This window comes from Bombyx mandarina, chromosome 10, assembly GCF_030267445.1.
Source record: "Bombyx mandarina strain Sakado chromosome 10, ASM3026744v2".
NCBI classification, from domain to species: domain Eukaryota; kingdom Metazoa; phylum Arthropoda; class Insecta; order Lepidoptera; family Bombycidae; genus Bombyx; species Bombyx mandarina.
This window is the reverse complement of record NC_143217.1, coordinates 3,841,108-3,867,938: the sequence shown is the minus strand read 5'-3', so window position 1 is coordinate 3,867,938 and position 26,831 is coordinate 3,841,108. Positions and strand designations below refer to the sequence as shown.

Below are 26,831 nucleotides of genomic sequence, written 5' to 3'. Positions count from 1 at the left end.
GTACACATTAATGCCGTAAATATTGATGCATTTTAGTCTCCAAATATTAAGGAAAACACAAAAACGAGTAATTTATATTTGAGACGTTTAATTCACATAATTCAACACATTTACAATTTAAGTTCCAACTTTGTTTCACAATTTACAACTTCAAGAAAAGCCTAATGACAAATTTAAGTTAGATCAAACGTATGGATCAGCGAAAAAATCAAAATTTACGTGGTTATTGCTTTCAATTATTTTATTTTCTCGAAAAGTAATTTTTGGAAAGAAAAAAAACGTTTTTTAATGCACTTTGACGTATTATAGAAAATTCAAGTCTCATTAACTATATTCTAGAACTATCCTTTACAAGATACACATAAACTATTCCTTTTCGAAGTAAGATTTAAAACAATAATACATAATATAAAAAGCATGTCGTTACAAAAAATTTACCTACTTAAAAATAATTATTACAGCTGTAGAGGAGACACGCTCGCGTGCGCTCACAGTTGTTGTTATCGACTTAAACTTAACAAGTACACGAGTAGAAACAATCTCGTTTATAAATAATAAACTAAATACTGTCAAATAAATTGTTCCCTTGATTTTTACAGCACATTATCTTAAATAATTTTACTTCCAGGCTGACTATGAAACAAATGTGTATTATGATTTATGATACATATTTTATAACGAGTGAATAAAATAAGTTCTCTATTTCTTGTATTCTAAATAATAAACTATTTAGAAGAAAAAAAAAACACTTCATAATCATTCACCTGCAGTATTAGACATTTCATAATTAGATACTTCTTACATTGCCAATTTAATGTTGATCTCCTAGATCTTTTGCTAAAAATGCAAGGCCGGTGAGAAATAAAACCTAAATATATAAATAATGTCAGTCAAAGAGTTACTTAACTATCACGGTAAGGACAATATCGACTGCTACATTACAACATTGTTTTTCTATGACAAGATATGAAAATACGTCATCGTTCGTGTAAACTCATAACTTTTTCGAATCAGTGTATTTTTATCCAAAGATATTTTAACTATTCATTAACATTAATGATTTCGGATTAAATCATGCAAGTCTGATTATATTAATCAATACAATCGACTTTGAAGCATACCCGTCAACAGCTAAGACGTGATGGAAATGTTTTAAAATACCAAAACTTTAAACAACTCCACTTTCGTGTACATACGAGAACAACAATATGACAGGTGTTCGATTTACTATTTTATTGAATCAAACGGGCATATTTAAAATCTCGTTTTAAACGATACGATTCGTCAGAAAATGGGATCACATAAATGAGGTGAATGGTGCGAGATCGAAGTTAAACCAATATGTACACTGCGCGCGCCCGGGGACGAAGCCGCCGCCGCGGCCGGCGTGGCTGTCTCATTCAACATTCACACAAAAAAGCCGACGACCTACCTTACTGAATAATTACAATTATCACGGACAATAGAACTAATGGAATATCAGTGTGCTTAGTGCGAGTTATTTAACGTTCTCGATAGCGTAAAAGTGAACTCAAATTTGTATGCAGTCGGAACGTTTGCCTGCGTTTGCCGCTAGGGGCGCTGTTCCAACTGCAAACAAATTTGAGCTAACTTTTACGCTATCGAGAACGTTAAAAAACTCACACTAAACGTACTGATGTCGAACGATTAATCAACATTAAACTCTCAGAAATTAAGTGTCGCGACAGCTGTTAACAGTTATCGATCTTCTAGTACAGTTTGAGTTGAAAGTTGCTACATAGACAAACGGGTCGTCGACCACACGCGCTCGATCTTTACTCAACAAACACGCTTAAAAGTACAGAAAACGAAGCTTTTACAAATAAATTATACAATTAAAGATAAGTAAGTACTGAATCGATTTTTATCCTGTCAAGATATTGGAGTCATATTTACACAAATAAACTATGTATTAAACACTAACAATAAGCCAGTCTCTGTACACTCGTGTCGCGGCTGTTAGCGCATCAGTCCGTAATGCAAATTTACATCGATCCAGTGACAGAGGACAGCATTGCGAAGGCTCCGACGGACGCTGTCCATTGCGCGTCGCATAATACACCTTTTTAACTGTTTGTGGCATCGCGACACTGATCTTTTATTATTATTTATATTATGCTATTACATTAATTTCAAAATGAAATTCTTACTCATGTGACACGTGTACACAAGGATCCAGTGAAATTGTTCACTATCGACTATCGCCAATCACTGGTGCGATGTAAATCGCCCTTAACTTTTCAGAAAGTTGTTAAATTTTTTACTATTTAATAATTAACAAATTGAACGGTTTTAATCAAGTTTCTGGTGTGATTTAACGAATAGTCTTCGTCGCTTCAACTGGTCTCGCAGTCTTCCTCCGGCAGTCCAAGCCGGCTGAGGCCCTCCGGCTGGTCGAGCCCGCGGGGAGGACACGTGTCCAGACGGGACCGCGTACAAGTAGACGCAACAGTGTGGTGCGTACCGTCTAGGTGGAGAGGTAGAGGCGATGGTAGTCGTTGGCTCCGAAGGCCGCGTTGCACTTGGGGCACTTGCGCTGGCGGGTCTCGTAGCGAGTGCGGAGGCAGTCCCAGCAGAACACGTGGAAACACTTCGTTAGCACCGCGTCTTTGCGTTTCACCTGACACAGGAAGCGGTGACGTTAGACTCGCGGCCGACATACGCGATGCGTTGCCTCGCTCGGCCGCAGTTATGAGACTTCGTTGGAACTAATCCCCGATATTACAAAGCAATAGGCTGGTGTCGTATCTACGAGTATAATTGGGTGACGACATCCGCGAACCCGGATAACCCCATAATGTTAGAAAAGTAAATGAAAATAAATAATATAATCCAATTTAAAAACAACAAAAAATTTTTTTTTGTTATAATTATTAGATAAACAATGTATCAAAGATATCTTTAAAAGGACCGTGCAATAATTTAAATCATAACATTAATATGAAAACGATTAGTGGGGCAAATACAATAAGGTCTTTCCTTCAGTAATAATGACGTAATAGTAATGGCAGAGCGTTAGCGCGCGGCGGGTGGCGAGTGTTACCTTGCAGGAGGGGCAGGTGAGCGTCTCCTTGTACTCGCGGATCTCCTCGAGTAAGACCTCGTCCATGCTGCTGCCGGCTTGTTCCATTTTCTTCATCCTCTCCGCTTTTCGCCGTAATATTGCAAGTTCCTCCTTCACAAAACGAAATATTAATATGATCAAATGTTTATAAAGTAAAAAATATATATTATGTATGAAATAAAGTGAAATGAATGAGGAATCAATCACAAAGATGACATGAAATAAAATAATATCTGAGGAAAATGATGGGAATTTAATGAGACATCAGCAGATTACTAAACAATACGAGGAGCCTCATCTAGGGACATAGCTTCATCATCGGTCACTCGTGCACTGCCACCAATACTAAACAATGAACTAGTCACCGTTATTGCGCATTTAAATCCGAAGGAACTATATTAATAATTTCTCACTAGATTGGTGCGGGATGAGACCAGGTTAACTGATGTAATGTAGGATTACAATGTTACATACGTGTAGTCTTTTGGTCTTGTACGCTTCGGCTTCAAGAGCGCTCGTCTTTTCGGCCACGACCTGCTGCGCCTCCTTCATTTGAGCGTGGTACTTCTCTGTTCACGGTTACAGATTACACATATTAGACGAAAATTAAAAAAAAAACGATCATAGACAAATTTAATTAACATTTAATTATAAATTTTTAAACTAGTATCCAAGCCGTCACTGCTACTGACGCAGCTAAGCTGTCGCTACGATTTTCAATAAAGTACAATTGTTTGCCAGTGGAACGTTCCTGCTTAGTAAATACACTATAACAGTGTTCACTCTGATTTTCTTTGCAACTAGTTTTAAGATTAAAACGATGAAGATATATTGTATTGAATGCCAAAGAGTGAAATAAACCTTTGAGTTAATGTGGAGTTGTTTGAGTTAACGTCGTCCTGTGCCACTTTGTGACAAAAACTTGTGAGAGCAAAATTCTTATATATTCGACACTCAGATCGTGATACACACTACAATAATATGGGCCACGTCAAAAATGAGTTTTTTATTTGAATTTAAATAAATAAAAAATGGCAAATGTAAATTTGAGGCGCAGCGTACCGAGATGTAGTTTGAGGTCGGCCGCAGACTGCGCAGACTCGATGGCCTTCCGCTTGTGCATCTCCATGGCTTGCTGCCGGAGCAACAGTTCCTTCTCGACGGCGGAGAGCGTGGCCTGCAGCAGCCGCTCCTTTTCCTCGAGCCGCCGCGCCACCGCGCCCATGGACTCTATCTGCTGGTCGCGAGTTATGACCTATAATGTAGAAGAACAAAATGTCCGAATTATTTAGAAACTAACAAGCGTCGCGTTGTTAGTCGATCGAACTCGTGACATAATATCGTCAGATTTAAATTGCTAATAACTACGAGACCTTGGATGAGTAGCCAACAGTTGAGATCACAATGAGTAGATCAGGTATGTACGAGCCCCGTGCAAACTTTGTTTTATTTGTAAAATCAATTGAAATGTATTTCTATAGTTCCAATTAACATAACAAATCGATGCCAGTACTAAAAAGTTGATTGTGAAACTAAGATTGTAACAGTAAGAATATTCGTCAGAATATTACATAAAATTGACATAAGGCTGAAATTGTCAGTTTAGAATAAACCACGTACCTGTTCTTGTAGTAGTTGTTTCTCTTCCCTCAGCAATTTATGTAATGAATTCGCCTTTATCCTCTCCGACATGAGCTTGAAATTCGCGTCGTCCTTCTCCCGCAGCTGCTGGATGAGGCGCGAGTTCTGTTCCTGCATGTCTTCAAAGGCTTGACCCGTCACTTCCATTTCGTTCAGCAACGCTTCTTCTTCCTTTAAAAAGTATATCACAAGTTCACTATTCACTCTCACATTATTTTAGTATTGAACTGTTACTAAGAACGACCCAGCATACGTGTTGGAAGGTAAGTGTTCTTGAGACAAGTGTTGACCTAGAACTCACAATTGAAAGAAAGCGAGCAAACAAAGACTATTGACGAATCAATGTGCACAAATGTAACCTATGGACAGAGTCGCTACATGATCATTACTCCCTTGAAGCAACTCTGCACCCATGCTGGATGGGCGCGACAGATACTATTCTAATGGAATAGCTTCGAGTCTTGAAGCTAGCGGCTGCATTTGGGTTGTAGCGTCATTGGCGTTGATATAAAGAAGAATATGTTATACTGACGGGTGATCCAGCGAAGGGCCTGGAGAAGCCATGCAGGGCGTCAGCGTTGGGCCGCGCACAGGACAACTGCTTCTGCAGTTCGTACTTCTGCTCCTCGAGCTGCTTGATCTTACGCAGCGCATCCTCGTCCGCCATGCGACGCTCTCGTTTACTCTCCTACACAAACACACATTGTCATATCAATTTGGCCGTTTTTGTGTAATTTTGAAGAGCTTGATATAATTTTTTTTATTGCTTAGATAGGTGGACGAGTTCACAGCCCACCTGGTGTTAAGTAGTTACTGGAGTACATTTACAACGCAAATTCGCCACCCACCTTAAGATTTAAGTTTCTAAGGTTTCAGTATAGTTACAACGGCTGCCCCGCCTTTCAAGCCAAAACACATTACTGCTTCACGGCAAAAATAGGCAGGGGTGGTGGTACCTACCCGCGCGGACTCACAAGAGGTCCTAACACCAGTAATTACACAAATTATAATTTTGCAGGTTTGATTTTTATTACTCGATGTTATTCCTTCACCGTGGAAGCCGATCGTGAACATTTGTTAAGTACCGTAAAATGGGGCGATTAGGGATTGAGAGGCGAATCGGGAAAAAACCGGGAAAATCTTTCGACACCCAATATTAGTTAAAAATTCGTTGCAAAATCTTCCATTTTTTGTAGTTTAATAGTAGATTGTTGAAAGTTTACAAAACAACTCTGAATATGCATATGATAATAGCTGCTAACTTATAAAAAATCGCGTTTCAAATTAACTTTCTGTGGTGGTAATTATTTCAGTGCTAGAAACTTTGCTCTCTTTTATTTATTTGATAATAATAGAAGACGACTGTGATTTATAAACGTTATTTAGTGTTTGAACCATCATGTATATTAAAGGTAAGTCTCAGTTGTTATTGGTTTTAATGTATTTGATCAAATAAAAATACATGTAAAAATCTGTTGTTTTTGGGGATATTGGGGACGTCTTAGGTACAAATAACAACGAAAAAGGGGTCAATTGGGATAAGAATACGTGAAATGGAAACGGCCTAAGTATAAATAGGTACAGGTTTCTAGGGTTGTCTATGTAGTTATAACAATATTTTTTAAATTTGTTGGTAAAAATCTGGTTTATTCATGATGTTTTTGTCTAGAACTTTTATTCAAAACTATCAATGTGTTATTTTATTGTTTATTAAATATTTATATTATCCGATACGTATTGTTTTCTATTTTTAGATATGCCTCGCGTGTACGTATCAAAAAGTGCAAAGCCTTATAAGAGATATTATCTAAGTCTGAATAAGTCTTTAGTTGAAATAGCTAAGCAATTTAATATAAGTAAGTCAATTTTGCACAGACATGTAATAAGAACAATGAAATCTCAAGGTGGATTAATGTCTAAGTAATACATAATAAAATATTTAATATTTGTTCAGTGTCAGTTTTTCAATGTTTTTTATTGATGATCACTTTGTTGGTGCAACTAAATAAATAAATTAATTAAAACCAAGTAGTGCCCACCCTAGCAAATTTCTCATTTCGTCCCAATTAACCGCAATTTCCGGGTAAATAGGGATTACACCTATTTTTGCTTTTTTTGCTTAAACTGGAATGCTAGTTGCATAGTTTTAAATTGGACAACAAAGATGCCCCCAAGACTCAATCATTTTGATCCTGATATAGCATTATATACATCAACAACTACCTTAAAATTGGTCATAAAGTTGGAATTTGTCCCTAATCGCCCCATTTTACCGGTACGTATTTCATTAGAAAAATCGGTACCCGCCTTCGGGATTCGAACACCGGTGCATCGCTAGATACGAATGCACCGGACGTCTTATCCTTTAGGCCACGACGACTTTAAAGGTGATATGATAGAAATATCAATGACCATTTGAAACAGACCTGTGCCATCTTGGCTTTTTGCCGGTGATCCTCGAGTTCCTGTCGAGCCTTCCGCTCGGCCGCCATCAGTTGCACCTTGTCCCGCTGCTCCTTGCTGACTCCTTTGTACATGTCCAACAGTAACTTCAATTCTTTCTGCTCGTTCACTGCTTTTCTGTAAATGTGGTATGCAGTTTAAAAAAAGAATAATTGAAGACATGAGTGGATGAAGGGTTAAGTACAATTTTTACTTTAAACTTTAAATTTTAATTAACTTTAAATTTAGACTTTAAAACTCCAGGTTTAAAGGCTATTTTTAGAAATTGCACTGTGCAACTGTGATAAAGTTTTTTTTTTATTGCTTATATGGGTGGACGACCCACAGCCCGACAGCCCACCTGGCGTTAAGTGGATACTGGAGCCCATAGACATCTACAACGTAAATGCGCCACTCACCTTGAGATATAAGTTTTAAGATCTCAGTGTAGTTACAACAGCTGCCCCACCCTTCAAACCGAAACGCATTACTGCTCCACGGCAGAAATAGGCAGGGCGGTGGTACCTACCCGCGCGGACTCTCAAGAGGTCCTACCACCAGTAAAAAGTTATGCACGAAGAAACAGTACAAGTAACAGTTTGTTGTCCGTTTTCTCAAAATTAACAAATTGTAACATATCCCCTTCATCCACTCGTGCCTTCATTTATAAAACATTAATTCGATTCAAGCTGCCTGCAGACAAACAAAGCTGGGTTTGACGACAAACTAATAAAGCACTGATAACAGCCTGGTACACACGTCTGGTGAAGGCAGATTTATCCGATAAAGACATTTGTACTAGGTGCTTTTAATTTCTGTGGATCGAGCACAATTTTATCTAACTATGAAAACACGAAAACCGTATGTATCGCATACGACAACGACAGACGAGGAGCTATGAGCGAGCGGTGTTGTGATAAATAACACAAAAACATTTAAAAAACCTATGGAAATGTTGACATAAAATTTTTATAAAGTAATAAATTTTACTAATACATACGCAAAACTGAAATTGAAACTCTGTAAGCTTACATTAAATTCATAATAATTGCTCACTCCCTAGTGGCTACCGCCCACTTACTTCAATTGTTGTTTGAGATCCTTGATTATCTGTTCCTGCTCCTGCATCTTGGCGCGGCCGTGATCTTTGGAGAGAGGCAACTTCGTCTCGCCCGCGCTGTTGCCGCAAGTGACGTCATCGCCCTGCATTGACGTCACACAACAATTAATCGACGAAGGAATTGAGCGACAAGCCATCGTTGCTAGCTGCGACAACCATAACTAGCTCAGCGCCTTTTTGTCCCAAACGGCGTACACCCAATGACGTTGTATGAGAATTTTAAAAACTGTTGAGTCAAGCTGTGACGTGTAACAGTACATTTAAAAAAAATTATCTAATATTTCAAAAAAAAAAGACATGCCCGCTGAGTTTCTTGCCAGTTCTTCTCAGGACGGAGGCTAGTTTTTGTGAATTGGCAGTCGTTCTTTTTGACGTTCAACAAGTATGTACTTTCATTTATGTTGAATAATTTTTTTTTGATTTGATTTGATATGATTTGACAGGCTCCTATGACCGCGCTGTCGTCCAGCACTAGAGCAGAGTTACCTCGGGGTCAGGTTCTTCCTTCTTGACAGTGAGGGGTTTCTCGTCGCCGCGCTCTCCGCCGCGAGTGTTCGCCTCCTCCACCTCTTTGCGAGCCTGGAACATTAGGTGGAGCATATTACATCAGACGATATCAAAAATCTACCTGATGGTGAACAGCTAACATAGTTCATGGACATTTAGATATAAACATAAATAGACATTAAGCACCCAGACAAAGAGCAAATAAACATGTTCGTCTCGCGAATGTTAACTCGATATTACAGCGGTCAGGGAACTTTTTTAATTATTACCCCAAAATATTTTTGTGTAAGTTGACATTATCCCATGGCCAGGGCCAAAAAAAAAAAAACGAAATCGCTTCTTTTTAGAATCTTTCATATTTATAGCCCCCATGATAATTAAAAAAAAACAATTTATTTTTTCGTTTCATTTCATTTCGTTTCATCGAGTTTGAAATCACAACGATTCTAAAAAAGTTTCACTTCAATATATACTTTTTACTCACAAAAGTTTCATTTTTACCCCTCAAAATTTCATTTTACCCCATTTGGGGTAATTTACCCCGGTTCCCCGACCGCTGCGATATTGGTATCGAACCGGCGACCCTCCGTAGTCAGAGGCACTAATTGAAAAGTTTATTTATATTACAAGATATTTATGATGAAAATCCTTAATTTGATCACCTTATTTAGTTCTTGGCTGGTGTCCTTATATTTCCTCTTGTAACGATGTACCTCGCCTTTCAGTTGTTGGTTGTGATTCTGCAGGGAAGTAATGAGATGTCGCATCTCCCTGTTGATGGGTCCCGTTTGTTCGTTGGCGGCTAAGTTCTGCTCGAATTCTATGCGCAGCATCTCATATTCTTTTCGCAACTGCCCCAATACATCCTCCAACTGAATCATTTCTGCTCGGAGCGCTTTTTGACGCGATAATTCTTCACTCTAAAACATAGAGTTGGGTTTTTTTTTTATTGCTTAGATGGGTGGACGAGCTCACAGCCCACCTGGTGTTAAGTGGTTACTGGAGCCCATAGACATCTACAACGTAGACGCGCCACCCACCTTGAGATATAAGTCCTAAGATCTCAGTATATTTACAACGGCTGATCCACCCTTCAAACCGAAACGCATTACTGCTTCACGGCAGAAATAGGCAGGGTGGTGGTACCCACCCGCGCAGACTCACAAGAGGTCCTACCACCAGTAAAAATTGCTATTGTCATCACTTTGGTGGTGGTACGACATCTTATGAGTCCGCACAGGTAGGTACCACCACCCCTCCTATTTTCTGCGGTGAAGCAGTAATGCATTTTGGGTTGAAGGGTGGGACAGCCATTGTACTGTTAAAACTGAGACCTTACAGCTCATGTCTCGAGGTGAGTGGTGGGATTTGAGTTGTTGATGTCTATGGTTTCCGATAACACCTTAACATTAGATATGTAGGCTGAGAGCTCTAAACAATATAAAAAACCTAAATACAATACAGGTTGTATACAATATCTTCACATTATATTTATTATAATATCTTAATAAGTGAAGTGTGTGCTGTATTCTTATTATTTTAATTTATTCGCCATTTCATTATACCAATCTTCTACTTCACAATTACATATTTAAAGTACTAATAACATTTAAGTAATATGGCACATATTAGTGTTTCCTAGCCTTTTTTGTGCCATGCCCCACTGTAACATTTCTAAAATTTTTATGCTCCCTATATACATAATTTTTAACATTAAAAACTTGATTTGTTCACTTAAGAAACATAAATGATAAGTTTTACGAAGAAATCACTATGAAATTGGTATCAAAACACAGTAAGTAATATTTCAAAACATATAGTAAAAAACTGAAATTCAAATTGAAAATAATTTTAATACAGATTTTCTATATTTAATTTTAATTCCTATATTTAATTTATTGATTTTAATTTAATTTTTAATTTAGTCCGATTGCCCCTTTAGTTATTAAATTTCCTCTTTTTGGGGCCTGGGCCTCACGTTGGGAAACACCAGCACATATAGATGGAAGATTGAAATAATCATTTGCAATCCACACCATTTAGCATTCAAACCATAAAAATTGTAGTAAACTAATCAAAAATAATAATAGACATACTATTACCTTATCATGAACAATGATAAAGCAATTCAAGAGAACATATTGAAAGCTACAAACCTCCATCATTTCAATCTGTCGCATGTGCAAGTTCTTAGCGTTCTGCAACTGGAGTCGTGTTTCATCCAAAGCTGTCTTCATCTGCATAGACTCATTGTAAAGGACCGAGAACTGACTCTGCAGGCATTTGTACTCTGTGGTCTCTACTATAACTGACTCAGGCAGTTGTCGAATCTAGAATGATATTATTCACAGAATTCAAATTTATACAATTTTTTTAATGCTTAGATGGGTGGACGAACTCACAAATCACCTAGTATTAAGTGGTTATTGGAGCCCATAGACATCTACAACGTAAATACACCACCCATCATGAAATATGTTTTAAGGTCTCAGTACAGTTACAACGGTTGCCCCACCCTTCAAACCGAAACGGATGACTACTTCACGGCAGAAATAAGCAGGGTGGTGGTACCTACCCGTGCGGACTCACAAGACGTCCTACCACCAGTAATTACGCAAGTTAAAATTTGCGGGTTTGATTTTTATTACACGATGTTATTCCTTCACCATGGAAGTCAATCGAGAACATTTGTTGAGTACGTATTTCATTAGAAAAATTGGTACCCGCCTGGGATTCGAACACCGGTGCATCGCTCGATACGAATGCACCAGACGTCTTATCCTTTAGGCCACGACGACTTGTAAGAATCCTAATTTTAAAGTAGGTAAGACATTGAGTACACATGATACTAATACTACATCCCCATACAGTAGCCGTTTGAAATACATACGTCCATCTTAAGTTTTTCGACTTCCTTGAGCGTGTCCCGATGCTGGCGATGCAGTCGGTCGAGTTCGGCGAGGCGATTGTTGGCCAGCTCCCGTTGCTCCTCGAGCTCGGCAGCGACGTCTTCAAGCTTGGCGGCGGCGGCGCCCGAGTGCGCGGGAGCACTGGCCGCCGTGGTCACGCCCGACTGGTGGTAACTCTTCAGCTTCTCTATCGCCTCGGCCAAGTGGTTCTCGAGCTTGTCGTTGCGGGATCGAACCTTTAGATATTAAGAGGCAGTTTTACAGCTTTTGACGTGACGTCTTATAATTCGATGGAGCCGGCTGCACGCACGAAAAAACATAACTCATTGAGGCGTTCCATTTAAGGCTCGAAGTGCAAGCGAGAGCGCGCAACGAGTGACAAAGAGGCACAATCGGCCTCCGCGTTCGGCAGCGTTCGACATAATAATATGTCACTCTCCTACTTGAGTGAGCAATGCATCCGCGTGGACAGCTGCTATACAATAATACATTCACATGTTTTCGTCAAGTATGAAGTTCAGTGAAAAGTGAATGTGGTGTCAATTGTCCATACAACATATCTATCAAACAAATAAAGTTAAAATTTTCTTTTGAAAAATGAAACCATTCCATCAGTATTTCTTATAACGTTATCACGTTCAACTATCGTCAGTAAACCGACTTTACAGACAACCAATTTTTTTTTACTAATGTGATTCAGCAGAAAGCTCACGGTTCGCTTGTATTAATTAGCAGAAATCAATACGATTATCGCATACAGAATACAATTGCCTCGGCTCTGAAGCTCTGGTAAAAACTTAGCACCAAATGACCATATACTGTTCGTCAACAGTTTCAATACAAAAACACAGTGCTGGTGCTCTTTAACGGTTGTGTCAAATTATTTTTTACACCTCTCAAATGTCAGTGGCTATAACATACAGCAGTCTTATATAACACAAAACATTTGCCTTACATATGTAAATGTGAGTAAGGCACTTAAGATTACCATCAGTGTTACAGATCCTTCACAACAGCCATAAATTGATTTGTTTACACAAATCAAACACTGAATTATTACTAGTGTTTTTATAGATATACGTACAAAGTGATCAGCTAAAAAAAGTGTACCTTCATCAATTCGTACTGCAAGTCATCAATTTGATTTTTGAGCTCAGCATTCTCAGTATCCCGGCTGTTAAGGGAGTCATGTAATGCGGCGACTCGCAACGTCATGGCGTGGTGCGCCTCGTGTAGCGCGGTGCAAAGTCCCTGCAGACGTCGATTTTCGGCCGTCACTTCCTCGTTGGCTGCGCGAACTGTCGCATCCAACGATGGGGCTGCCCCACCTTCTATGCGGACGACCCATTATTTTCATCTTACTAAATTATGCATTGATGTTTTTTTCTAGATGGCCTTTGAGCTTCCAACCCACTCGGTGTTAAGCAATTACTGTAGCCACTAGACAGCACAACGTGAATTGGACTGCCACCCACCCCTGAGGCATAAGATTTCAATTAAATTGGTACATTGACTACTATCCCACAAATAACTTAAAAATTGATAGGTAATAATAACATCCATCCATTAATGATTTAAACATATTATTATTCATTTTTTAAGAAAAGGACATAATAAACTTATTTATTCTGTATTAACCATACATGATTTGCTTTGAATTCATAAATACACACAATTTGGCTATCCTAGAGATGCAAGTATGTCGTAGACCCCCTTAAATAATGTAACTACTTCCCCATCACCTGATAGTCGAGTGTAATAGTCTACATAAATTGATACCAAATTACTGCAAATTTATACCCAAACCATACATGCATTCCAAGTGGAAAGGATAGACTAGAAGTTATGTTATTAGTGTGTCCTATGGTGCAACAATGTTGCACATTTCAACTATATTCAGAAAAGTTATTTCTATAAAAGTAAAAGATTACTATCTTATTACAATAAGTTATTACTCAAATTTGGTTCAGTAGTACCAGAAATTATATATTCATAAGCAAACAAACATAATTTGCTTCTTTATAATCTTATTAATATAGATATATACATTACCGTCTCCATCACCCTTGATTGCACGCCAAATTTTATCATTTCTCTGTTGTAGGCGATCAAATGCTTGTAATACTTTAGCAACGGCTCTTTTGCTAACTTGCACTCTGTTAGCCAATTGTGCATCTAACTCTTCCTTGTCCCATGTTGACAGCTGCATTAAAAATGATGTTGTGGCTTCATTCTCATCTAGTAATAAATATATTATTTATAGTTAATATCCAATATGATAATAATCATGTATAAGTTTGTACTTGTTTTAAAGCAATATTTTGATTTTTTTTTAATTACTAAACAAAGCTAAAGCTAAAACTGATGCAGCTGTCATCAGCTGATTATTATTATTTTTTCATTAATGGCAGTGGTCAGTAACTTTGTCAACCAAATATGCCAAATATGACAGATAATTGAAATTTATTCAGAGCCAGTTTTTATTTTATTTTTTTTATTTATACTTATTGTACACAAAAAGAAAATACAATAAAAACAGATTTAAAGAAGCCAGAAAAGAGCCAGTTTTTCAGTTTTTAATGTATCTTTGTATAGCCTTGTTTCAAAAATATTTACTAGTACCTTACAAGGCTAAATAATAAGTAATTCTGTGCCTAAACTAAGCATTTACACAGAAAAGCCATCAAGGAGACAAAAAGCTCTGACTTGCAAGTCTCGAGTTGCTGACCATCGATCTATGGTATTGTTAGTAACAAAAAAAAATTGAATATTGAAACAAAAAAGTCCTGATGTACAAAGAAGGTTTACAAGTGAATTGTTAAAAATAAAGTTACTTTTGTTTTCTGATTCATCAGCGGTTTCTGCATCAAAACGCTGCAGTAAAACTCTGATGTCTTCATTCAAGAGATTCCAGTAACGGTTAACTACACAGAGGACAGCATCGTCTTGTGTTTGACGTTTCTCAAGCTGCTCTATTCGAGCCCTGAGCTCTGCTTCACATCTATGTCGTTGTTCTATTCTCTGCAAAATGAAAACATTGCCAATAGTAAATGATGGCCATGGTATAATATAAGATACATGACAATTTCGTTTCTAAATTAACCAACTTTGTAATATTTTTAGGGTTAAACAAAAAACATAACTAACAGGTACAAAACTATAATCAAAGATAAACAAAACTTCACTTGAATTTCATCATATGTTCATATACAATGTAATCAGATGTGTCTAATCAATAATGATAATTATAAATTCAATATTACAATTAGAGTAGTTTCACTTTTCCAAACATTATCACAAAGTAGAACAGGGTACAGTTAGTCAAAGATACTCTTACATTTTGTTATATTCAAACATACCTGAGCTAATTTTTTGTTTTGAAACTGTAAAACTTTAATGTCCATTTCTTCCAAGGTAGAAACAGGTCCTATAAGATGAGGTTCGAAATGAACCTTCTTGATCGGTGGCTGGCTACTGCCGTTGCCACCTTCATCGGCACCTCGCTTAGACATTTTAACCTAAGAGGACATGAAAATGAACCGTAAAAAATACAGCCAGATTTCATAAGTGTATGATTACGGACATTTAAAGGTATTGATCTGTATAATGTTACTAAATTCAAGAGCTACAACTGACATCCATATTCTGTAATTGCAATGGTTAATCTCATTTTGTCGCGATGTACAAATACCTGCTTGTCAATAATGACAATTTTGAATATTGTTTTTCTGGTCTTAGATTTTACATGTTTATTATTATCCTTTACATAAAACTTGGTTCAATACTGTCATGGCTCTAAAAGCAAGTGTATCTAAACTATTATGTTAAGCTGTAACAACTTCAAATTACAGATGCACCCAATATCTATGAGAAGGAAAGAAATTAGTGTTGCCAATCAAACATGACCATAGAATAAGTTTATTTCATCTCCACGGACGAACAGACAAAAATTACCGAAATTTGAAACTTACATTTTGTCGTTTAAGTTCTAAGTTTCCATCTTTTATGAACCAAACTATAAAAGCATCTAAGGTATATAAATCGAAAAGAAAAATGAATGAATTTGAAATAAAATATTGAGAGTTCCAAAGACAACATTACTACACACTTAAATCAGAAGAAACATCAAAACGACAAAATTAAAAAATTACTCCCCACTATCCGGCTCCGTCTCTCAGGATAGATTAAATACAATATATTACACTTTGACACTACATTCAATTGATACTAAATAAGTCTATTAACTATACACTAAGCCTCCCTCCTCCTAAAAAGATCTTCCTCCCCCCTCCTAAAATTTAATCGCATCCCCATTTTAAAACCAATAAAACCAGTCCTATTCGTTTTGTAGTCAATAAACCTAACTACCCTTCGATATGGTTGGGGTTTGATCCAGTGGGTGTAGTATCATTGTAAAAAGTATTACGCATTAGGCGTCTGGGTGTATGATAAATGATAATAGTATGTCCGAGCGTTCCACAATTCAAAATACAGCAGAAAATCCTACCTTTAGTGAGGTTTGTTGAGCGTGGAACGATTATAACTAGTCAGGTCATAAGTATTGTCACACAGTAAACTTTTCTTTTAGAATGCTGGCCACAAAAAAGTTTATTGAATTCGAATTTCGAATTGTTCATGAAAATAAAAACGTATACTTTTAGAATTTTACTCATTTTTAAATATGGTGTGGACGCTTATAGAAGACCGTGTTGCAGTTATTGCGTTGCATCGTTGCGGTTACGCGCCAATTCAAATTTTTAACATACTGAAAAATTTGAATATAACCAAAAGATTCGTTTATCGTACCATCAAACGATACAATGAAGACTCTAGTGTAGATGACAGGTCAAGAAGTGGTCACCCTCGGTCTGTTAGGACTCCAGCAGTGATAAAAGCTGTGAAGGCGCGAATTCAAAGAAATCCCAAACGTAAGCAGAAACTGTTGGCCCTTCAGATGGGGTTAAGCAGAACCACGAAGAAAAGGGTGTTAAATGAAGACTTAGGGCTTCGGGCATATCGAAGAAAAACAGGACATCGTTTGAATGCTCGTCTAATGGACCTGAGACTGAAGAGATGCCGCGCTTTGTTGAAGCAGTACGCGGGAAAAAAATATCGGGAAATTCTTTTTTCGGATGAAAAATTTTTTACCGTAGAAGAAAGCTACAACAAACAAAATGATAAGGTGTACGCACACAGTAGTGAAGAAGCGAGCAACCGTATTCCGCGTGTCGAACGAGGTCATTTTCCATCCTCGCTCATGGTATGGTTGGGAGCTTCTAATTGGGGCTTAACAGAGGTAGATTTTTGTGAGAAAGGTGTAAAAACGAATGCAGTTGTGTATCAAAATACAGTCCTGACGAACCTTGTGGTACCTGTTTCTCATACCATGTTCAATAACAGGCACTGGGTATTCCAACAAGATTCGGCGCCAGCTCATAGAGCGAAGAGCACACAAGACTGGCTGGCGCGCGTGAAATCGACTTCATCCGACACGAAGACTGGCCCTCCTTCAGTCCAGATTTGAATCCTTTAGATTACAAGATATGGCAACACTTGGAGGAAAAGGCATGCTCAAAGCCTCATCCCAATTTGGAGTCACTCAAGACATCCTTGATTAAGGCAGCCGCCGATATTGACATGGACCTCGTTCGTGCTGCGATAGACGATATGAGTGCTGGTATATGAATGGTTACATAATGAATAAACTTGTTTCAATTATTTTACATTAAACATGTGACAGAATTTATGACCTGACTAGGTATATTAGTGATGTAAATAATTATTTTTTTAGGTCAGAGGTTCATCGTGAAAATAGTTGGTACAGCCTTATTTTTATTCTAACATATTTTATCCCATCAGCTCCTAAATTATTAATTAAGTTAAAATAATTTCGATCCTACAAGTGAAAGTGAACAGTGGTATTCACATTGTGCTGGTTGTGAGTTCTTACAATAAATACTATTAAATACCACTTGTTACCAGGCGGGTTTATCTATTTATTCCACCTTCTCATGGAATGGTGGTATTAATTTGCGCGACCAGCACTCCACAACAGTTCCCTCTCACCACGAGGATCGGAAGCTTGAATAGATATGCGATAGGTTATATACGTAGGTTCAAGTCTCACACATCTAATCCACAGCCTCATCCGAAGATTCACGACCCGACCCAACCCAATAAAAGTCGTGATGTAATCATAAAGTTCGAGGTTTATTTCATTTTATTATTATCAGTCAGACAGCACCATTAGTTATAGATACCATACTGTAATGTTTACTCAAATCTTGTACATACTTACTCTTCACATATATCTTTTTTAAGAGGTGAATGAAGTTAGCCCCTCAAAAAATTTTTTTTTTCCTATTTTATACTTATTTTCTATTAATTCGTTTGTTCATCATTTGTTCATGATTGTTCACTGTTAATAATTGTTTGTTCTGCATTTATTTATTTAAAAAATATATTTAAAAATATACCTACAAGTTAGCCCCTCTAATGCAATTTTTAATATTTTTTCATCCTTAATGACTCGTAAATATTCATTTTCGATTGTTCTTATACAAAACACGTTTGTTCTCTTTCGAAATTACTCGTTTTTTGTTAAATTTACTATTTTTATTAGTTGAATAAATGTATGCAGAATATGTGTACTGCGCATGCGTCAACTATAATGCCTAAACTTTCTACGCGGTTTTAATCGTGAAAAAAAAAAACAAATATAAATCCTGAAGGAGCAATTAATTGGTATACAGTTTAATTAAAAAAAAAAAAAAAAAAAAAATTAAATAATGTGCATTGGCGTTAAGTTAGACCAAATACATTTTTCCATCCTCCTACTTATCGTTATGAAGGTAAAAAGATAGGGAGTTCACATAGGTAATATAAACAAATAAGTAAATATGTCCATTATTTATCTTTCAAGAGATAATATAGGTATACATTATAATAACTTTTTTACACAGTCGAAATTATATTCCTAACATTAGTAAAATAACATTTTAATACGATAGGTAAGAGGATGGAAACAATGTATTTGGTCTAACTTAACGCCAATGCACATTATTTCATTTTTTTTTTTTTTTTTTTTTAATTAAACTGTATTTCAATTAATTGCTCCTTTTTTTTTATTTTTTTTTTATTGCTTAGATGGATGGACGAGCTCACAGCCCACCTGGTGTTAAGTGGTTACTGGAGCCCATAGACATCTACAACGTAAATGCGCCACCCACCTCGAGATATAAGTTCTAAGATCTCAGGTATAGTTACAACGGCTACCGCACCCTTCGAACCGAAACGCATTACTGCTTCACGGCGGAAATAAGCGGGGTGGTGGTACCTACCCGTGCGGACTCCCAAGAGGTCCTACCACCAGTGATTACGCAAATTATAATTTTGCGGGTTTGATTTTTATTGCACGATGTTATTCCTTCACCGTGGAAGTCAATTGTGAACATTTGTTGAGTACGTATTTCATTAGAAAAATTGGTACCCGCCTGCGGGATTCGAACACCGGTGCATCGCTTCAACACGAATGCACCGGACGTCTTATCCGTTAGGCCACAACGACTTACTAAAAACTCCTTCAGGATTTATATTTGTTTTTTTTTTCACGATTAAAACCGCGTAGAAAGTTTAGGCATTATAGTTGACGCATGCGCAGTACACATATTCTGCATACATTTATTCAACTAATAAAAATAGTAAATTTAACAAAAAACGAGTAATTTCGAAAGAGAACAAACGTGTTTTGTATAAGAACAATCGAAAATGAATATTTACGAGTCATTAAGGATGAAAAAATATTAAAAATTGCATTAGAGGGGCTAACTTGTAGGTATATTTTTAAATATATTTTTTAAATAAATAAATGCAGAACAAACAATTATTAACAGTGAACAATCATGAACAAATGATGAACAAACGAATTAATAGAAAATAAGTATAAAACAGGAAAAAAAAATTTTTTTGAGGGGCTAACTTCATTCACCTCTTTTTTAGAGCCATATACTGTTCCAAAATGGCGGGTAGTCATCTGCGTTTGAAAACACAATATCTATGCACACAATAAAAAAGCAATCAAATTCATTTAATATGTATTCAAATGCCAATACTATCTGTTTTAATTGGATAACTACAGTGTAATAAACATAAACACCGTTTATATCTGAATTTAGGTAGGTAAATTCTGATATCTAACTGAATCAATATTTACTGAGAATTCATTATTGATCTGTATTCCAACTGGTCTTGGTACATTTTCAGAAATATCCTGTATTTTTTGTCATGATATAATTTCGTATTTGAATCAGGCTGAATCACATCAGCTGTACCGCCCATATTGTGTATGGCATCTTGAATATTCGGGAAATATTGAGAAGCACAGGCACCTAATATTGCTGAACCAACCAGAACCGAATCTTTTTCATGAGGCTGCAGTATTGGCAGACTTGCAGCATCAGCTTGTGTGGATACGAACAACGGATCCTTTATAATGCCACCACACACTAACAATGATTTAAAAGGTTTATAGCCTGCTTGTATCAAGGCGTCGATGATGTGTCTCGTACCATACTGGAACAAAAAGACTTGCATACAAATTGAATATTTATGTTGTTGTGCTCAGATAAAAATATCACAGGGATGTCTTAATGATAATGAAGTTGGGAAAATGAAATTACATTGAGATTGTGTGTTATGTTATTTTGTCAGCAATCTAGCAGATGGCTTTTAGTGCTAGCGTATCATGAACAATATTAATAGAGTAGGTATCACATTTTCATAGAACTACTAGGGTGGAGACAATCACGACTAAACTGGGAAGTGGTTAATTGTTTTTAATTAAAGTTCTTTCGCACATACAGATATTAAGAAAATACCAGTAATTTGACCAGTAATTTACAAAATTTAAACAATAAATAGCTTCTATTTTTGTTATTATTAATATATTGCATAAACGGATGATCGAGTGGTTACTCGAAGCCCATAGACATAACCACGAGAATGTTGCCATCATGCGTTAGTATTCATCGTCACTCATGGATGTTAGCTATGCAAGGGGCACAGACAAGCCTCTAATTGCATAAAATATCTTTATTCAAATGCATTTGTGTCAGTTCAATTAATTTGGTCAGATTGTATTAATAATTTTAATGTATTATTGTTATAGCTAATCAGGAATTTCGAATTGTTCAGTGTTGTCTTAGAGTGGAAGTCTGGCATACACTATCATCTGCTAAAACGCTGCTAACTTACCGATAAAGCTTGTAATGTGGCAAGATATAAGACGGCTAGATTTTCTTCATTGGAGTTTATTGTGAGTCCAGTCATCATGCCTCGCATAGTAGGATCTGCCAGGGGCGATCGGTTACCATGAAAATCTGGCCACACGTGAACCTCCTTGGTTAGGAAATCAATGCTACTGAGACCCTCTTTTTTTGCCATTTCTAATAGAATATCCTTTAGATGTCGACGTATTCTGCAAATAAATTATTTAAAAAAAAAATAGAATTGTGTAAAAATATTTTTAATTTGAATAAAATTACCTATAGTTAGGTAAGACCAACAGAATACTATTTTACAAAAAGATATTATTGTGCTTAGTGCGAGTTTTTTAACGTTCTCGATAGCGTAAAAGTTAGCTCATATTTGTATGGAATGGGATTGTTTGCCTACGTTTGCCGCTAGGGGCACTGTTCCAACTGTATACAAAATTGGGTTAACGTTTACGCTATAGCGAACGTTATAAAACTCGCACTAAGCACACAGGTGTAGGTCATACTTCTTATCCTCAGAGTAAAAGTTATGTCTTACAAACTACATGTTCAGTTTTCTAACTTGTACTCAGTCGTTGGACGATTGACCTTTTTTTCACCTTCCTATTCCCTGGTAGCTAAGGGGGTATTACAGCTTCGCACAGACGGCTAGGTGAGCTCACGGGCTCAACCTGAGGGAATTTGCTAAAACCAGCCCTAGCAAGAGCAGTGTTTCGCAGAATTTACCACCGGATCGGAATTGCAACCCACAGAAGATTCGGCAAGAAACTCAGTGAACTCTGTCTATAAGGCGATTGACGATTTGTAAGCCTTCAATATTGGTAGTAGCTTGCGCGACAGTTATGTTTAAACAGCTTCTATTTTGCTCACTAAGCAAAATAAACTGGTGGAAGATCTGAATGCTGCTGCAAATATGGGGATTTCCGTTAAATTTTTCTTCGAATTTTAATAATGTATATTTACAATTTAATTGTGAACGGTAATAATTTTTAATAATGGGGTTTACCAAGAGGCCGCAAGAAACATGAACTGCATTCAAAAGTATTGACAATTTGACGTCGTCGTAGCTTAAAGGATAAAAGGCGCGATGCATTCGTACCAAGCGACGCGACGCGACTATTCGAATCCTGCAAGCATGTACCAATATTTCTAATGAAATACGTACTTCACAAATGTTCACGAATGACTTTCACCGTGAAGGAATATCATCGTGTTGTAAAAATCAAACACGCAAAAATTATAATTTGCGTAATTACTGGTGGTAGGATGTCTTGTAAGCCCGCACGGATAGGTACCACCACCCGCTCGATTTCAGCGGTGAAGTAGTAATACGATTCTGTACGAAGAGTGAGGGAGCCATTGTACTTATAAACTGTGAACTCATGTCACAAGGTGGGTGGCGGCATTTACGTTGTACGAGTTGATGTATATGGTCTCTGGTATCCACTTAACACCGGGTGGGCCGTGGATAAGTCCATCCATCTTAGTAATACAAACAAAAAAATTACTCCCTCAAGCTTAGCAGGAGGTGTTATATAGCATAGCAAGTTATAATTGAAGAAGTTACAATAATAATATTAAATGGAAAGTACTTCATACTCACTCCCCAGATGATTTGGTTTTTAATAAAGCACTACCAGCTGGATGGCTCTCTATAATGTGATCTAATAAAATTCCTGAAGCACTTTGGCCAGCTTCATTCAACCACATGTTAGGAACCATGGCACTATAGTATGGGCCCCATACACCTTCCACTAAAACAGCATCTTTATTCACAGCCATGTGGCAGGTGGACGAACCACAAATAAGACAAAGGCGTGATGACTTATCACTGTCAATGCCTTGTGCTCTGGCCCCAATCATACCGAGACCACCTGCATGTGCGTCTATTATTGATGTCGCCACTGGAGTACCTGTTTTTAAGCCAACGATACAGGCTACATCATTAGTTAGACCCCCACAATATTCTCCAGGCATCAATACTTTGTTGCCAATCTTGAAATAATTGTCATCAGCCAAGTCATTTAACCCAATCTCATGCAAAAAATCTAGATTCCATCCTTGTTTGTTTCTGGCTGAACATTCGTAATTCCACTTACAAACTAAAGAACACAGTGACCGGCTCATGGAGCCTGTAGCTTTCCAGGTTAAAAAGTCAGGAAGGTCAAAAAAGTGTCCATATTGTGACCACTTTCCCGACAAATTGTTTTTCAGCCACAGCAACTTGGGCATTTGCATTTCTAAACTTACTTTTCCACCTACATACTTAAGGACTGTGTGATTTGTTTTATTTATTGCATTTGCTTCATTGTAGGCTCGGTGGTCCATCCACATTATCACATTCTGATCATTGTTATTTGAATCACTCACGGCAATAGCATTGAAGTTTTTGTCTAAGGCAACCAATGAGCATGTAGCATCAAAGCCTATGCCTTTAATATTAGCTGCATCTGTACCGCTAACAACATCCTAAACAGAAATAACTTTAATAATTACAATTACTTTTTTGGTCATTCCTAAAGTAATACAGGAAAAATGTTTCTAATTTATTATTCAATATTTCCAGAGTATTATTTTCTTTCTCTGTATTTATTGAAGGCTTTTTTGGAATAGGATTGTTTGTCAGTAAGTTATAAAAAAGTGTAGTCTATTCTGAAATTTAGACTTCATAATATTCAAAAACAAGATCGCCTATACCATAGCTACTTTAAAGCTAAGCAGATTAAAAAAAACAGTAGACTTGTGCAAGATGAAAATTTGTAATAAACTTTTTGTTAATTGCTTTCTTTAGAGATATGAAATTATATTCGTCTGATATACATTATGAGTACTCACTTTAATTACTTCTAGCGAACGATTCCAAATATTTTCAGAAGATTGTTCATAAAAGTTATATTTGGGTTTCCAAGTTAAAATTTCTCGCACTGAAGTTTTATGTACATGTCCTCTGTTATCCACAAGTGCAGCACGAACGCTGCTTGAACCCACGTCTACGCCAACAAAATAAACAGCATTACTCATATTTGCGAGTCTTGAAAGTCTTGGAAGAACGAAAAATGTATCGGTACAAAAGTGCTTTACACGATTTTAAGCATCTACGGTCTTATCACGTTATTATTCAAGACTCGAAAACATTTTCATTTAAATCTGATGCTAATAAAACTATGATAATGTTGGCCTTGGCGAATTGATATCAGAACCAGATAGATAGTAAACAAGCATTCTCCTCCCCTTAGATAACCTTGCGACGAGCTTTTTATGAAACTGAGTTTAGCCTTGGTTTTATTAAAATTCCTCATCTCGAAAAGATTACAAAATTAACTACATGATTATAGTGAATATTCAAAGTCATTTGTAAAAAATGTAAAATGTTGTGAGCTTGTGATATTTTCTTAGTGCATTCTGTTTAATTCTAGTACCTACCTATTCAAATCTTGCGCCATTTGTCTTAAAGACAATTTAATTTTCGAACAAGTTAAAGTTTATATTTATGATTTTAAGCCGATTTAATGATACCGAGATTTTATAAAATCCAAACAAAAGGATATTTTGATAATAATTAATTAAGATTGATCTATTTATTAATATTAACCATCTGTTACTGTTAAATGGACAAGACAGTAGAATTTCTCCTCTGCTTTTGTTACAGATACCTATGCATGTGGGAGCGCGAAGAGTGAAGTTGTGTGATTTGTGTTCTTTTGTCTATTTAGTGTTTCTTCAGGTATTAATGTGTAATAAGGGTGGTTTATTAACTGTTTAGTATCTGTGAAATTGCACAAATGTGGTAAAATTAAAACAAGCCACTGAACGTAACTTCTCGAGATCCTCCGAAAAGTCCACTGAAAAAGTCTCAGTAAATCATAAATAAAAAATATAAAAAAGATTAAGCTGTATGGTATGATACCTTTGCCCTTCTAGATTGAATAATAAAACTACTACTAAATAAAGTAAATAACTTTTATTTACTAATCCGAGTTTATCCGAGTCTTTTTGTTTTACCTGCTTTAAGTTTAAATAATGGTTCGTTTTAAAAATAGGTAGGTAAGTAAATAAATAGTTACTTCCTTAATACATTTTTAGATTGTTTAATGATTTTACAGCTCTGTCCATTTAAAACTATTTTAATTAATGAGATTTTGTTGGACGGTTAAATTTGAGGAGATTGGGTTCTGTAGATGAGGGGCTATTTAAAAACACTCCGCTCCATTGTTAAAAAAACGTCTCGCCGGATCTTCTGTGGGTCACGTTTCCGATCCGGCGGTAGATTCTGCGAAGCACTGCTTTTGCTAGGGTCAGTGTTAGCAACTCTCCGGTTTGAGCCCCGTGAGCTTACCTACAAACGTTAGGGTGAAGCTAAAATAGCCTCTCAAGGCTATCAGCATAGGTAGAAAAAATTTTTTAATATAATTATATTGCAAACACTTTGTACACTATAACATTATTACAATATTTTATTTTTTATAAAACTTAGATGTTGCTCTGACCGTGTCTAGATGAGAAGGCATTCTCGTCACTGACGAGAAGACAGTCATTTGTTTTAAACATTTAAATACGAAATCTGTAACCTTACATGTGTCAAGTGTTGCCTGCCATTACATTCATATTCAAACTCCAACAGAATTCAAAGCTTATTGTAGAATTTTTTTCAAATTGATTACAAAATTCAAAGATACGTCTAAAATAAAAGCTATAAGGTTCTTAATTATTTTTTTTGTATTTTTCCAGATATATAACTGTAGAAATTGTATGTCCAACAGTTTCAGAAAAAACGCCATTACAGTTGAAACCGGGTATCTTTCATAGCACAGTATTGCATAAAGTGCAGCAAATCCATGGTGATTTTGGGGTCGCTGCTATTAAGTCGGGATTTTTAACTAAATATTGCAATGAAAGCACAAGAATTGCTATAATACGAGTAAGACATGGACCACACAGATTTGTTACAAGTTCTTTGCCTTTTGTTAAAACTATTGGAAAATTAAATGTTAGACTGAATACATTACATGTTGGTGCAACATTAAAACATACTTTCAAATTTATACAAAAGTTTCAAAGAGCTTATCTGGATGCAAGGTGGGTTAAGTTAAAAACACCTGAGGAAAGGCAGCAATTGGAACAAGCGGTTTTGGATTTCACGAAAACTGATATTAAAATAAATATTGAAAATATAACTTGAAATGCATAATATTTTATTTAAACTTCCCCTTTTCAACAATATTGAGGGGTGAAAGGCTATTTGGTTTAAGCAACATTTCACTTTATTAATATCCTTTCACCTGTTGAATAATCAAAACAATTAAAATGATAATCAGTCCCTCCAGAATCCGAATGCTCAAGAGCATAATTATATACCCGAGGGTATAAGCGACTTTCAACATTGTAATTAAAGATCCATTTTATTTAGTATTAGCACTATTAGCATCAAGAGTTGCTTGTTTTTAATTAAACTTCAATACTACAAACTTCAGCTCTTTTAAAGGCTTACAAAATAAATTATAAGGTTAATTTCCATTTGTATTTGTACTATACTTTTAAGAGAGAAATAAATAAATAATTATTTATATTTTATTATGTTTTGAAGTTGTCGTGGCCTAAGGGATAAGACGTCCGATGCATTCGTGTTGAGCGATGCACACCGGTGTTCGAATCCCGCTGGAAGCACCAATTTTTCTAATGAAAGACGTATTACTTAACAAATGTTCACGATTGACTTCCACAGTGAAGGAATAACATCGTGTAATAAAAATCAAATCCGCAAAATAATAATTTGCGTAATTACAGGTGGTAGGACCTTTTGTGAGTCAGCATGGGTAGGTACCACCACCCTGCCTATTTCGTAATTTGTAACTATA

The 26,831-nt window shown here is 36.5% G+C and overlaps 3 protein-coding genes across 6 annotated transcripts; 1 reads left to right on the top strand and 2 right to left on the bottom strand.

The window, feature by feature from the left end:
* Nucleotides 1–71: 71 nt before the first annotated feature.
* On the bottom strand, nucleotides 72–15,602 carry Bre1 (E3 ubiquitin-protein ligase Bre1). 2 transcript variants are annotated; one of them, XM_028182266.2, is made up of 17 exons: nucleotides 15,396–15,602; nucleotides 15,064–15,222; nucleotides 14,539–14,725; nucleotides 13,757–13,942; nucleotides 12,815–13,035; nucleotides 11,686–11,940; nucleotides 10,952–11,125; nucleotides 9,458–9,715; nucleotides 8,775–8,867; nucleotides 8,250–8,371; nucleotides 7,153–7,306; nucleotides 5,259–5,414; nucleotides 4,706–4,897; nucleotides 4,148–4,340; nucleotides 3,560–3,654; nucleotides 3,065–3,196; nucleotides 72–2,641 (listed from the first exon to the last, which is right to left on the bottom strand). In XM_028182266.2, the coding sequence occupies exons 2-17, from the start codon at nucleotides 15,214–15,216 to the stop codon at nucleotides 2,489–2,491; spliced, it is 2,724 nt and encodes a 907-aa protein (XP_028038067.1). In that variant the 5' UTR covers nucleotides 15,217–15,222; nucleotides 15,396–15,602; the 3' UTR covers nucleotides 72–2,488. The 2 variants fall into 2 exon arrangements, with proteins under 2 accessions (XP_028038067.1, XP_028038068.1); XM_028182267.2 differs by having other exon boundaries at nucleotides 12,815–13,032; nucleotides 15,396–15,591.
* Nucleotides 15,603–19,780: 4,178 nt separating this feature from the next.
* LOC114248863 (FGGY carbohydrate kinase domain-containing protein) lies at nucleotides 19,781–24,815 on the bottom strand. Of its 2 annotated transcripts, XM_089730213.1 has the most exons (5): nucleotides 24,400–24,815; nucleotides 23,812–23,966; nucleotides 22,580–23,445; nucleotides 20,957–21,179; nucleotides 19,781–20,275 (listed from the first exon to the last, which is right to left on the bottom strand). In XM_089730213.1, exons 3-5 carry the CDS (start codon nucleotides 23,308–23,310, stop codon nucleotides 19,913–19,915), a joined length of 1,317 nt encoding a protein of 438 aa, XP_089586339.1. In that variant the 5' UTR covers nucleotides 23,311–23,445; nucleotides 23,812–23,966; nucleotides 24,400–24,815; the 3' UTR covers nucleotides 19,781–19,912. The 2 variants fall into 2 exon arrangements, with proteins under 2 accessions (XP_089586339.1, XP_028038084.2); XM_028182283.2 differs by lacking the exon at nucleotides 24,400–24,815 and having other exon boundaries at nucleotides 23,812–24,224.
* Nucleotides 24,816–24,831: 16 nt separating this feature from the next.
* Pop5 (POP5 ribonuclease P/MRP subunit) lies at nucleotides 24,832–26,164 on the top strand. 2 transcript variants are annotated; one of them, XR_003624971.2, is made up of 2 exons: nucleotides 24,832–25,020; nucleotides 25,705–25,843. XR_003624971.2 is itself a non-coding variant. In XM_028182298.2 (2 exons), the coding sequence occupies exons 1-2, from the start codon at nucleotides 24,997–24,999 to the stop codon at nucleotides 26,153–26,155; spliced, it is 471 nt and encodes a 156-aa protein (XP_028038099.2). In that variant the 5' UTR covers nucleotides 24,887–24,996; the 3' UTR covers nucleotides 26,156–26,164. The 2 variants fall into 2 exon arrangements, 1 of the variants encoding a protein (XP_028038099.2); XM_028182298.2 differs by having other exon boundaries at nucleotides 24,887–25,016; nucleotides 25,705–26,164.
* The last annotated feature ends 667 nt before the right edge of the window (nucleotides 26,165–26,831 follow it).